The sequence below is a fragment of the Trachurus trachurus genome (genome assembly GCF_905171665.1).
Source record: "Trachurus trachurus genome assembly, chromosome: 24".
Lineage (NCBI taxonomy): Eukaryota > Metazoa > Chordata > Actinopteri > Carangiformes > Carangidae > Trachurus > Trachurus trachurus.
This window is the reverse complement of record NC_139910.1, coordinates 6108155-6122573: the sequence shown is the minus strand read 5'-3', so window position 1 is coordinate 6122573 and position 14419 is coordinate 6108155. Positions and strand designations below refer to the sequence as shown.

The 14419-nt window shown below is 42.2% G+C and overlaps 1 protein-coding gene across 3 annotated transcripts in view; it reads left to right on the top strand.

Annotated features, from left to right (window-relative positions):
* Positions 1–14419, top strand: part of gtf3c2 (general transcription factor IIIC, polypeptide 2, beta) — a 38582-nt gene that overhangs the window by 3655 nt on the left and 20508 nt on the right. For all 3 annotated transcript variants that reach the window (XM_084000281.1, XM_084000280.1, XM_084000279.1), the window contains 7 exons: positions 86–237; positions 383–462; positions 1207–1284; positions 1456–1557; positions 2264–2491; positions 2689–2800; positions 3766–3883. In XM_084000281.1, coding sequence (XP_083856407.1) covers positions 86–237; positions 383–462; positions 1207–1284; positions 1456–1557; positions 2264–2491; positions 2689–2800; positions 3766–3883 — 870 coding nt within the window. The remainder of the gene's footprint in view (positions 1–85; positions 238–382; positions 463–1206; positions 1285–1455; positions 1558–2263; positions 2492–2688; positions 2801–3765; positions 3884–14419) is intronic.

Genomic DNA, 14419 nt, shown 5'->3' with positions numbered 1-14419 from the left:
ATATAACACCATGTAATATAACCTGCGCTGTAACAGAAGACTTTGTGTCCTCTGACATGAACGATTCTTCTTCACGTTCCTCCAGGTCGTAGAGGCCAAAAGAGGAAACGTCATGACAGCAGCGCCGAAGACGACGAGGACTTTGTGCCGGCCGCTGACGAGTACAACGCTGAGGAGGTGGAGGATGAAGACGAAGAGGAAGGAGACTCGGACTTGGAATTAAACTTCAGGACCAGTGTAAGAAGTCCATCGCCTTGGACTGTCATACAGAATTCACAGTTGTTTCCAAGTTAGGGGCTTCAAAACCAAATTTTGAATGATTATTAATCAGATTAAAGTCAAATAAAGGAACAACTCATCTGAATCTCCTCTCCTCCTGCAGACACCCTCCACTCCCAGAACTCACAACATACTTAACATCAGCAAAGCAGTGTGGGACACGGTGGAAGTGACCAAGAAGTTGTGAGTAGCAGCTGTTCCTGCTGCTGCAGCCTGGATGTTCGGTTCTTTTTACCTTCTTTACAGAGATAGAAAACGTTTAAGCGCCTCAGACTGAGAGAGCACATACGGCAGAGTATTAGGGCCACGTCCAGAACTTTTTTTTTTTTTCACAGACTTCATATTCATAGTTTTACATGAGTAAAGTCAGAATAAAGTGGCAATTTTGTGAAGAAAAAGTCGTACATTTACTGAAATAAAGTGGTAATTGTACAAGTAAGTGGGTACGGTAGGCTGTTCTGGTTCTTTCTGCAGAATAGATGCATTTTAAGTATCTCCTTGTTTGTGAAAGTACAACTTCACGAAATGCTCCACGGCCTCATTTGAACAACGTTCCTCCTCTGAAACAGCAGCTTAAAATATTATGACTTGATTCTCATAATGTTATGACTTAATTCTTGTAAAACTATGACTTTTTCTCGTAAATTTATGACTTTTTCTTGTAAAACTATGAGTTTATTCTTAAAGTTTGTGGGGAAAAAAATTCTCAATGTGGCCATAATACTCTGTCATCATTTTAAAAAAAATCTGTTGGATAATTCTGTCACTTTTCTAAACTAATACATGAAACTGAAGCTGTGATATCGTTTCATGAAAGTTCACCACAACAACAACACTGGAGTAGAGAGACGATATAGTATGTTAGTGACTGAACTACTTGTTATTTTTAGCCTGTGTGTGTGATGTAATATGTTTGTGTGTCTCCAGCCGGGAGGAGCACCACAGCAGCTGGGTGTTCCCAGACTGGGTCCCCACCACCAGCTCCTGGAGCCTCCTACCTCCCAGGTAGTTGACCTTTGACCTCACTCCAGTTTCTATTATTAGAGCCATTCACATTTAAACAGATTTTTATTTCATTGAACCAGAGTCTGTTTGTTTGTTTTGAGTTTTAGACGTATTGATAAAGTTTCCTCTGAACTTCTCTCTAACAGTCTGTTTGTCTCCTTCGTCCCTCAGTGACGTGGAGAAGTATCTGCCTCAGGAGCTTCGTTCAGCTGCGTTCAAAGTGTCCAGAGAAGGACTCAGTAAGGAGGAAACGCCTCTACAGAGACTCAGCAGGTGAGACGGGAAACTGTGATCACTGTTATTCATCAGGTTGATCAGAGCTGGAGTTCCTCACTGTGAAGAGTTGAATGGGCCCAGTTTGCACATTAGTGTTGATGCATTCGCTTTATGTGACTAAGGCCTTGTCCACACGGAAACAGAGCTTCCCCCAAAACAATCTCTCTCTTTTTTGTTAGTTTTGAAACATTTTTTCGTAACAGAATTGTTCCAACAAATATCTGCTTACACACGGATCCACTGAAAATGACTCAAAACGCTGTCGTACATAGACGAGCCCTGTCTGGACAGTGTGTGGCGCTGTAACGCTGCCTCACATAAACACCAAACATTATTAGTTGATTTTAATGTTGACAGGGAGTCGTGTCAGTGCAAATATGACGATCAGCGATGATTTAACGGACGAGATTCAGGCCGTCGCTGTTGTTACGTTATGTCCATAGATTGTAACATGTAGCATTGTGGCCCCATTATAAACACATATCATTTTAACCCCCTCAAACACTGTTTCTGTCTGGATGAAACACCAAAACACACAAAAAAGACGTATGCAGATTCACTGAAACCCATATCAGTGTGGATTGGCTTTCAGCTAAAAACGTCCTGTCAGTTGATCTGTTAGACATTTTTACGTTGTGACTGATTTAAAGATATATATGATGTAAATAAAGTAAATAAATGTTTTGCTGGATGTCCCTGACAGGTTTGAGGCGGTGCCTGCTCACCCGGGCCGCTGGGACACGCTGCTGTACACGGGGGGGCCGGTCTGGGCCATGGAGTGGTGTCCGACCCCGGAGGGAGCGCCGGCCTCCCAGTACATCGCCGTGGCCTGTCACCGAGGGATGGACGACCAGCACCGCGTCAACAAGCTGTACGCCGGCATCGGACTGGTGCAGCTGTGGGACGTCGGCAAACTGGAGTACAACACCAGGTACAGAGGGAGAGGAGTCTATTGATCAGTTACTTTATCTTTGATCAAGTGATTCATCCAAAGTTTCTAGAACTTTTCTCCCACTCTCGGCGCCAAATCATTAATTAACCCTCCTACTTTCTTTCTTTCTTTGTCTGAAAATCTCATTTATCGTTTGATCGGTTTTTATGACACGTCTCATTGCGTCTCCTCTGCAGTCCCGACTCCCAGCCGGTCTTGGCCTACGGCCTGGCCCAGGACAAAGGCTTCATCTGGCACATGAAGTGGTGTCCTGCAGGAGGCTGGGAGCTGCCCAGCTGTGGCCGCAAGGTGAAGCTGCACCAACACCACTGTCTGAGCTCTCATCTGCTCTTATCTATGTTTTTATTGTTAGAATTTACGTCCTTTTTTAAATTTTCCTTTAAATTCACAGACACTTCTGATAACCTTAAATGGCAGATGTATACACACACCCTACACCCACCTTTACCATACATACAGAAGAGAAACAAAACAGAAGCATACAGGAAATAAAACAAAAACAATAACATTTAATAAAAAACATAGATGTTAATATCAATTTGTGAACAGTGACAGGCGATATGAGTTTATAAATATGTTTGCAGTTGAGTGGATGCTAAAAATGACCCTGACTGTGTTTTTCAAGTGTTTTTTCTAATGGAAGAAACTGAGCCAGGGCTCTACTGTGCAAGCATTTCACTCGCATTTGCTCCTAAAAAAATATATGTGCGAACCAGGAAAATGATCTAGGCGCACAGTGTGCGAGTAAAGATCACAACATAGTTCATCTGTAATCTTTCAAAAACTACAAATCCTATATCCAATGTTTTCCTCAGTCGATGTGAGGGTCTAAGGACAGAGGATGTTGTTACGATGCCATGTAAAGCCCTTTGAGACAAACTGTTTGTAAAAACGGGCTATACAAATAAAATTGCCTTGCCTTGCCTATAGTTGCATGCACCAATAACAGTAGTTACATGTACTGTAAGGGAGAGTGGAGCTGTCGGTGAAAAGAGGCAACAAGGCAACACTTTACCTGTGTGACAGGTTATTGAGTTTTATTAATATTAACATCAAGCTGGTAATAATGATAATCAATACATGCTAAGTAACAAGTCATAATATCATAATGTAGAACAAGTTAAAAAAGTATATTCTGGGTTATCAAATTTTGGACTAAAGGTAAAGTGTTTAGGGTGTTTTCACTTTTCTCAAATGTAAAAATGGGTCATCTTCTTCTTTTTTATATATATATATCTCCCACCCACTCAAAGGCTCCCTTCCTGCCCAGACTGGGTCTTCTGGCCATCGTCACCTCCACCGGTGTGGTCACCATCTACAGCCTGCCCCACCCTGACGCCCTGCGCGCCAACAAAAACCTCCCAGACTCTGGTAAGAACAACAACAACTTGACACTGTCTCCCTGTCTGATGTGTTTTCGGTATTAAAGGGATAGTTCACCCAAAATTCAAATTTCACTCATTATTTACTCACCCTCATGTCGATTAAGGGCTGGGAGAAGTTTCAGAGTGCTCCGTGCCTTCTCTGAGTTACAGCGGGGCAAATCCGCGATATTTGTGACTGCACAACATGCTTAAAATATAGACTTGTTTAATTTTTTTCGGAACAATTTCTCATGTTGGGGCTTCAATACAAGAGGGACATTACAGACGAGCACTATGGAGGTATTTGGATGTTTTTTGGTGTGTCTTTTTGGACGAAGAAAAGTGAGCCCCGTTCGCTACCGTCATATGGACATGCAGTGCTGCACGGAGCCCCGCTGTAACTCAGAGAAGGCTAACTCAGAGGACTCTGAAACTTCTCCCAGCCCTTAGTCGACATGAGGGTGAGTAGATAATGAGTGAAATTTGAATTTTGGGTGAACTATCCCTTTAATATCCACTCAGTTATAGTGGAGACACAAACTCCCACATGCATAGACCAGATTCAGACGCTGCGGTGTGCCAGCAGAGGGCAGTGTCACCTCACTGTTATAACAGTAATACAGTAATTACCTCAGAGCTGCTCTTCCTCTCTGCAGTGACACAGAGCTGCAGGTGTAGGTGGCGACCACTGGATCATGGCAGCGTCGTAAAAAATTAACGACTGCTCTCCAGTTTTAGCTCACGTCTCCTCAAAAGCCACTGCTGGTTTTTAACATTAACTTTGCCTCACGGAGCCTATTTCACACCTCCTGCACTCTGTTTCTCTCCACACGCCACAAGAAAAGACACGTTGAACAAGACACTAAAGGAAGAACACGTGTGAGATGAACCTCCCTCTACAGCCTGACCACAGGAAGTCAAGCACAGAGTTGCTGTTTAATGCTCTTCCCATTGTGTAACTCAATAATTGTAACTTTATCAATAAGATTCAGTTGAATAAGGATCCATTTATTTGACTCACACATTTGGAGCTGCCATGAAAATGCTATTTAAAGGGATAGTTCACCCAAAATTCAAATTTCACTCATTATCTACTCACCCTCATGTCGACTAAGGGCTGGGAGAAGTTTCAGAGTCCTCCGTGTCTTCTCTGAGTTACAGGGGGTCTCCGTGCAGCACTGCATGTCCATATGACGGTTGCGAACGGAGCTCACTTTTCTTTGTCCAAAAAGACACACCAAAAAACATCCAAATACCTCCATACTGCTCGTCTGTAATGTCCCTCTTGTATTGAAGCCCCGACATGAGAAATTGTTCCGAAAAAAATTTAATAAGTCTATATTTTAAGCTTGTTTGCAGCGGAAGCTCCCAGTGTTGCTCTACCAGAATCTCACGCGATTTGCGGAGCCGTGAACTGGGTGTCAATGCAAATCGTGCGAGATTTGGACGGACCAGGAAGAGCAGTGCTGGGAGCTTCCGCTACAAACAAGCTTAAAACATATACTTGTTTTTCTGAACAATTTCTCAATTGTTGGGTGAACTATCCCTTTAAGACATTTGATACCTGTTGACCACTTACAGAAACAAACATCAAACTAATGAAACAGGAACTAAACATTTTCCATTTGTGTATATTATGTTATATGGAGGCCCAGGTGGTAAATGCAGAAAATACATCTGTTTATTTTCTCTAGTTTTGTCGATCGCTCTCTATTTCTAAAGACCCAGATCACGTCTTTCAGTCACAGAAACCTCGAGACGTTTGTTATTTGTGAACCAGTTAATTGAACATCAGAGCAGTCGCTGGTTAACGCCGCGATCATCAACAAATCAATCGGTTGTTTCGGCGCCGGTCGCTCTGTGGTGATGGTTTTAGTTCAGAGTCACTGAGACGCAGCGTGGTTATTAACCAACACGTCGTTAGCGTGTAATCAATCACACAGCGGCAGATCCATCAGCTCAGTCCTGGTCGTCGTTAACGGGACCAGAGATCATGTTCAGAGAGAGGACGGCGTCCATGAGGAGCCTCCGTGTGTGTGTGTGTGTCTGTGTGTGTGTTTAGTGCTTCAGGGTCTATCAGACTGCAGCAGCTCTAACAACGGCAGTAGTTAACCGCCACTGTGAAGCTCTTGAAAACACACACACTCTGTCATGTAGTGTCTTATGCTGCGTTCAAGACAACTCGGAAGTCGGGAAAAAAAACTAGCTCCAAGTTGTCAAAAACTAATTGAATGGCGTGGAATTGAACTCGGAAATTACAGGTCGGAAACTCGGGGTATCATTTCAGAGCTCCGACTTTCCGACTTGACGTCACAACAACATCAAAACATTGCGGGCGGCCTTTGTCTTAAACTGTTAGAATTTAGAAATTTAAGTTATTTATTGAGGTTTTAAATGCATATTTTAGTGTATTATTGCAGTAGCCTATATGAAATACGTTTATATTAAAGTAACATTGCAGAGTTTTTCGGCCTTAAAATAATGTTCCCAGACTCATTGCAATGGTAGAAAAATGGTTAATAGGATGTCGCATCGGCTGAAACTGCACTATGTAACTTCCCTGTGTAGCCGATGTCATATCTGGCCCTCTGCGTTGTGTTTCTCACGGCCTGCCCAAGGTGGGGTTTCGATCCCACGACCTCCCGCACCGGAGGCGACGATGCTAACCTCTTCGCCAAGAGGTTGACAACCACTTGGCAGGTTGGTTAGCACGTCTTTTATGGGTGGAGTGAGTGCACATCCGTTACACCTGCACGGGTATGAATCACTTCCTTCTGGTATCCATGTTTTTTCTCTTCCGAGTTCCTACAGCGTGAACGCAATGATGTTGGGAATTCCGACCTCCGAGTTGTTTTGAACGCAGCATTAGTGAGTGTGTGTGTGTGTGTGTGTGCTGACATTATGGATGTTGGAGCCTGTGGTCCAGTCCATTCAGATGAGTGCGTGAGCCGCCGCTGGGGCTGCGCTGATAGACGACTGTATGAATGAGATTAATGGAGAGTTTATCTGCCACATCCATCACACACTGAAAACCTGCTCGTGTCTGCACAGCGCACCAGCAGCACCTGTGTGTGTGTGTGTGTGTGTGTGTGTGTGTGTGTGTGTGTGTGTGTGTGTGTGTGTGTGTGTGTGTGTGTGTGTGTGTGTGTGTGTGTGTGTGTGTGTGTGTGTGTGTGTGTGTGTGTGTGTGTGTGTGTGTGTGTGTGTGTGTGTGTGTGTGTGTGTGTGTGTGTGTGTGTGTGTGTGTGTGTGTGTGTGTGTCCGCCGAGTGCCACGAGCCACGAGAGATCTGATTAAACACGACTCCAGTAGTGTGAGATCAGAGCGTTTCAGACACTCACACACACTCGACATCACATCAGCGCGGCCGTCGTACATCCCATTAACGCCTTATCTCTGGGGCCCGTCCTGTCTGAGGCCGTGTTACTACACTGGTGTTTGTGTCTGACGATTCAGTGAAGCATCACTGTTTGGTATTGATACTGATGCCATGTGTTCACCTTTTATTATGAAAATTACAAATTTCAATTTCAATTTTTGGCACTGGAGTAGTTTTTAGTAGTAGCTTTTAGTAGTTTGTCAGTCTGTCTGAGATTATTAGTTAAAATATGTAGAAATTTTCCTTGACATACATGATTTGTACTGGTGATAGGGTAATAAAATGTATCACAATATGTTATTACAACACTTAGGATATTTAAAATGTTTAAAATTACAATAATGTTGTATCGTGACTTAAGTATCGTGATAAAATTGTAGCTTGGGGCCTCTGGTGATTCCTCCACTGTTGAGATTTAAATTTATTTCCATAAGAAAAGGAGCTTATATTCAGAGTTTCCTGTTGCATTTATAGTCTTGAAAGGATAGTTCAACATTTTGGCAAATTAGCCCATTGCCATAATCCCTATAGTATATAGGTTAGCAATAGGTTCGTTACCTTTAATTTTAACGTTACCAGACAGAGTTGTTTTAGAGGTAAATTCATGCAAAACCGCTGATGTGCGTTCCCGTCGAGGGCAGTTTTTCAGCAAGCAGTCTCTGCATTTACCTCTAAAACAACTCTGTCTGGTAACGTTCTGTTATTATCTCATAGCATGGTGAATGTGCAGGTCACAACTTGTCCACCAGAGCGTTTTGGAGTTGTTGGATTGTGTATTTGATGAGTTTGATGAGGGAAACCAAGAAATCCCATTAGCCTCCGTAGTGTAGCTCTGAGCAGCTTGCGGTTCTGCTCCGCCAATCTAAAAATATCTTGCACCGACAATTAAAGGTGACAAACCTACTGCTAAAGACTATAGGGATTATGGCAATGGGCCAATTTGCCAATATATGTTGAACTGTCCCTTTAAACCCCAAAAAAAAGAAAACTTGAATTCCTCAACATTACCTTCTCCAAATATGTACATACCGGTGTTCATTTATTTTGATAAAGACAAACACCAGGCTCCATTATTCACCTGTATCGCACTAACAAAGGCACAAACACACAAGAGCCTTTCCTTTGATTTAACGGCGTCATTACAGAGCAGCTGGTGCGAATCCGTTCATGTGTTTATATTCAGATGAGAGTCAGCGTGTTGGCTGATTACAGACTCCACTGTATTACACTTGGCTTGGTTTTACAATTAAGAAAGATCTTCGGTGCTTCAGCTCGGACATAAAAACGATATACCAAGCCTGACATTTCCATTCCTTTTTCTTTTTTCCTCCCTCTTTTCCACATTTGTTTCATGGGCCCTGGTTTCCATTTTATTTTGTAGCCATGGGTCATTGGCCCCGGCTACTACATCAAACACCCCCCCATGCTTCTAACCATAGTCTATAGTTATTGGATAGAGCGGTTGCAGAGCGCTGTAACGACTCCTCAACACTCACACAGTCGACTGCAGCGGGAGACCTGGACTGGGATTTACGGAAACACTCAATTTTTAGTTGGTCCGACATAAATTAAATGTAAATATATCAAAAATAATAATAATATAATCTGCTTCTAATTTAATATTACTCCAAACTAGATCTTCTATACAACTTCAGTCTCATCTGAGGCAGGTTCAACCCTGGTTTTGAACGATCAACATAATCAAAATTCATTGAATTAAACAATATATTAGTGCTGTTTGCAACAGAGCCTCAGTTTAAACAGCCAATGAACATATTATCTAACAATATGTCACATTTTGCAAGAATAAAACTGATTTTAGTGAGGTTATTAGATAAAATCTGTTGCAGTTTTCCCTTCTATAGATGATTTGTACTGGTGATAGGGTAATAAAATGTATCACAATATGTTATTACACTTAAAGGGATAGTTCAACATTTTTGAAAATTGGCCAATCGCCATGATCCCCCTAGTAATAGCAGTAGGTTCGTTACCTTTAATTGTTGGTCCAAGCTGCTTTTAGATCGGGGGAGAAGAATACCGAGCGGCGCAGCTACACTACGGAGGCTAATGGAATTTCTTGGTTTTGCTCATCAAACTCAGCAAATACACAACCAAAAAACTCAAAAACGCTGTGGTGGACAAGTTGTGACCTGCACATTCACCACGCTATGAGATAATAGCGGAAAGTTGCGAGATGGAGTTGTTTTAGAGGCAAAGTCGGACTTTACACTCTAGACGGCTGCTCGGCGGAGTGATTTCAAAAGCGCCTGTTTACTGCAGATACGTCCGTATACTACGGCACTGGCTGAGGTGCGCACACTGTGTCCCTCCGACCAGTGGTTCACTGAAGAAAGTAGTTCCGAGTATTTGCTTCACTTCTCTTAACTTTCCGCTATTATCTCATAGCGTGGTAAATGTGCAGGTCACAACTTGTCCACCACAGCGTTTTTGAGTTTTTTGGTTGTGTATTTGCTGAGTTTGATGAGCAAAACCAAGAAATTCCATTAGCCTCCGTAGTGTAGCTGCGCCGCTCGGTATTCTTCTCCCCCGATCTAAAAGCAGCTTGGACCAACAATTAAAGGTAACGAACCTACTGCTATTACTAGGGGGATCATGGCGATGGGCCAATTTTCAAAAATGTTGAACTATCCCTTTAAGATATTGAAAAATGTTTAAAATTGCAATAAAATTGTATTGTGAGTCGTGACTTAGGTATCATGAGGAAATCCAGCCAAACTCTAATATCCAGATTTACATTGATTTAGCATTTTCCTGGGTCTCAGAAATTAAAAAGCACACATCACTGTCCATTTATTTTCGTTATATCTACACTCGCTGCCGGACCTTTGGCACCAAAATCAGCATCTTGTAAAATATCTTCACATCTCCTTCTTGGATCCTCGGCTCTGACCTTGTAACAGACGTCCACGCTCCCCTGAGGATAAACCCCAGTGACCGATCATCTGTCCTCTCACAAAAAAAAACACCACTTTACATGTTTCTCCTCTGACTGGCTTCACACTCCAGTACAACGCAGCAGAGCCAGAGATAAGACCAGAAACTTTTACTTTACATTACCCACAATGCAACTCATTTTGTTTATCTCCTGCAAACCCACTTTGATATGAGACTTTTTTAAGGTAAAAAAAAAATGCATTTCAGCAGCATTTCACTTTACTCATAATTTGTTTGGCTGTGTGACCACTTAACCGTATCACATCTGTTAAAGATCAAACACAAACTCTGGACAGTTTTATCTTTACACTGGTTTTTCCATTAGAGAGAGAGAGAAGCAGCTGAGCAACCTCAAACATTAGAAAAATATTCACGCACTATTAACGACACAGTAAAACTTGGATTTGTTTATCTGGAGCAGACAGCAGGGAGCCAGGGGACGGAGGAGGAAGGTGAATTTACTGAATTTAACTCTTTACATTTTCCTTACAACCTCTGTTGGACTGAATCCGGATTTTTGGGGTTCTGACAAATACCGAATCCACTGTTTAAGATTCGTCCGAAGCCGAACCGAAAACCGAATCCTACTCCCATCATCGGCCTAAAACAGTAAACACATTATAAATACAGTCAACACCATCACACAGTTTGTGTTTTATTCTAACTGTAAAAATCAATGGCCACTAACTTTCGCCACTATTTCGCATTTGAACAGAATTAATGCTCAGACTCAAAACATCAACAAACATTCAGGCTTCGAGTCAGTCAGGATTCAGGCCTTAGTATTAAATAGATTGTTAATGTAAATTCTGCTTTTACTATTGGTTGTGGATACGGGAAAAAAGGACCGTTTTTGGAGCCTACATAATAGTTCAGGAGAGACAGAGCTTTACAGTGATACCTGACATGACATGGGTCAGACAACAGGCACAGCACAGTATGTCACAGTAGCTGTTAACTTTTGGTGAATTTAGGAGAAATCTACTGACGAAAGAGACAAAATGAAGTAAAATAAAAACCTCAATGTGGATTTTCTACCGTTTCTTAAGCCTTTTCTGAAAGAATACATGTTAAGGAAGAAAAATAGCCTTGTAATCTCAAAATTGATCAGTGCATGAAAAAACATTTTGTGTTTTTCCTGTAGTGTCTCGCCTAAAATGCAGACGAAATGGTTGAAATCATCTCTCTGCTGTTCGGTGTCAACTGTTCGGGGTCAGAGGTGAAATTGGGCGAGTGTCTCTCTCTCTCTGTTTGCCACAGATAATTATAAATAGCTTTTGTCCCGACCGGTCTCTCCAGAATGACTGAATGAGGAGAGGAGGCTGTTAAAGCTGCAGGATTGGAGGGCGGATCGAAGGGGAGGGGTGGAGGTGTGGAGGAAGGGAGAGGGGAAAAAAAAAAGACAAAAGGGAGAATGTGAGGAGGCGTCGTGAACACACATAATTTACAGTGGCGCTCTCCATCAGACAAGGATCTATAATTGAAATGACAAAGAAGATGCATCACCGCGCCGAGTTGTTAGTGTTGGAAGCCATGAATTTTAGGTGTAGCCGCTGACACCGCCTGTATCCCTGCTCTGTCAGTCATCAACGACTCTTACTAGGAATTAGGAAGAGGGGGCGGAGGCAAGGTGATTTAGTCTGAGGCTCTTTAAAAAAAAAATACAAGAAATTAAATTCAGATTAGGATTTAAAATGTAAAAGTTTAGACTTTAGAACAAACAAGGTTTAGATGAGGGTATTAATTAATCTATTAATGTTAATTTATTGCCACTTTAACACAAAAATCCAGAGTGTGATGATGATGATGATGAAGACTAATCACCGTCATCAGTCACAGCAGACGATAAAACGCTCATCACCTCGTTGTGTTTACGCAGCTCGGAGCTGCAGAAATCTACACGACACCACTAAAACAATCCATTTAATTATGGTTCAACGTTTCACTGTGAAACTATAAATAACTTTTATTATTATTCAAACTGGCCTCAGTGCAGCAAACCTGAACAATGTAAATTCAATAAACAGAAATTATTATAAAAAAGGTGTAAAGCCTCTAATGAGATGAGGTTTGAAGGCACAAACGGTTCTTATCGGCCAACGCAGACGCTGATACTGAAATGACTGATTAAATTGATCAGCTGATTTATCACTGCGGGTAAAATCTGGATTGTTTTATTTCAGTGGTTTGTTTAGCTCGACTGCTTCGTTTATTTTGTTGTATTATGTTGAAAAGCAAAGGCCACAAATGCAGAAATGAAGAGTTGTTGGGCTGGGATTTTAAAAGAAATTGTAGATTTTCCGAATTATATGGATCTTCATTTGAAAGATCCAATATCCATTCATATCGAGGTAAATACAGAGACTGCTTGCTGAAAAACTGTCACCGATGGGAACGCGCATCAGCGGTTTTGCATGAATTTACCTCTAAAACAACTCTGTCTGGTAACGTTGTGTTATTATCTCATAGTGTGGTGAATGTGCAGGTCACAACTTGTCCACCAGAGCGTTTTGGAGTTGCTGGATTGTGTATCTGATGAGTTTGATGAGGGAAACCAAGAAATCCCATTAGCCTCCGTAGCGTAGCTCTGAGCAGCTCGCGGCTCTGCTCCGCCGTTCTAAAAATAGCTTGCACCGACAATTAAAGGTAACAAACCTACTGCTATGACCATAGGGATTATGGCAATGGGCCAATTTGCCAAAATGTTGAACTATCCCTTTAATGTTTTTATAATGCACCAGGTTAGAGAGTTTCATTTTTGTACAATTTACAGCATTAGTTCTGTGAAAATCTTTTTTCATAAACAAACAAAACTGGAGTTAACTCTGAAATATCTCTAAATGAATCAATATCAAATGGAATCGATTGGGTAAATCGGTAGCGATTCTTGGATAAAGTGAGTTTGTTGTTCCTGGTGACAGACTTGGGTTCACCCCAGGTCTTCTGTTAGGTCTGGAGTGGTAAAGGATTGTGTGTATATATGTGTGTATATATAAATATAGTGGAGCAGCTTCTACGAAAGCAGTGTGTACGTGTGTGTGTATGTGTAGTAATGTGTTTTTGTGAGCTGAGCTGGCGGAGGGAGTGGAAGACTGAGGACTGGTATTGATCTGCTCTCTCAGTGATCTAAACTGGAGGAGCAGAGGAAACTAATGACGGGGAACAGTCGGACACCTATTTTTGTTATTGGATTTTTCATCTATTAAACACAGCAGCGAGTGTGACGGCGGCAGGTACAGCGGTATTGCTGCCTAAGTGCTGCTTAACGTCCACTAATGTTGCACCAGGACAAGGACACGGAGGAGGAGGCTGGTCTCGGACTGTAAAACACTGACGCAGACGTTCATGTTCCCCATGGGATGAATTGGACTCTGTGGTGATCGTTTGATTTCCCATCAAGCACCACGAACAGGTCCAGTGTCTATAAACGTGTAGATATGATAGCTCGGTGTTATCAAAGACGGTTCAGAAACAAGACGCTCCACTACGAGTCAGTTTCCTGTCTCTGTGTCCCGTGGTGTTTCTCCATGACTCCGCCCACTTTAGGAGACCAGCAGACCACGGCCCCGCCCCCTTTAGGAGACAAGCAGACCATGACCCCGCCCCCTTTAGGAGACCAGCAGACCATGACTCCGCCCCCTTTAGGACACTAGAAGCAGCAGAGTCTTGAGTCTATTGACTCTAATGGAAGAAGTGAACGTGAACTCAGATTATGGTCGATTCTTTCGCTCCGTAGTCACTGAACTAAATATTGGACTCATTTTTCACAAGACACATCTCTTCTGAACATTTTGACACTAAAATGGACAAAGAGGAGAAAAGTAACTTTGTTTCAGACCTGTGGGGCCACGAATAAATGAATGTATGGGAAACTGATGGGACCAATGGCGTGAATTTTGGGGAAAATTTAGAGAAATTTGGGGAAAAAAATGTAATGTAATATTACATTTTTTTTCCCAGAAATTGGTAGAAAATATCAATAGCTTACTCCGTTCTACAGACAACTGTTATAAATCCACACACAAAGTGTCATTGGCGTAGTTTGTAGTGAGCCATCTTGTCTTACTAGAGGATCTTTGGTGTTAGCAACATGTTAGCACACTGGTCTTTCTGTAGCATCTGAACCGTCTCCATGTTTCCTGTCGACTCAGCGAACAGCCGAGTCTGAAGCCGACACGACGGCTTGTCAGATGGTTGAGGAGCTTT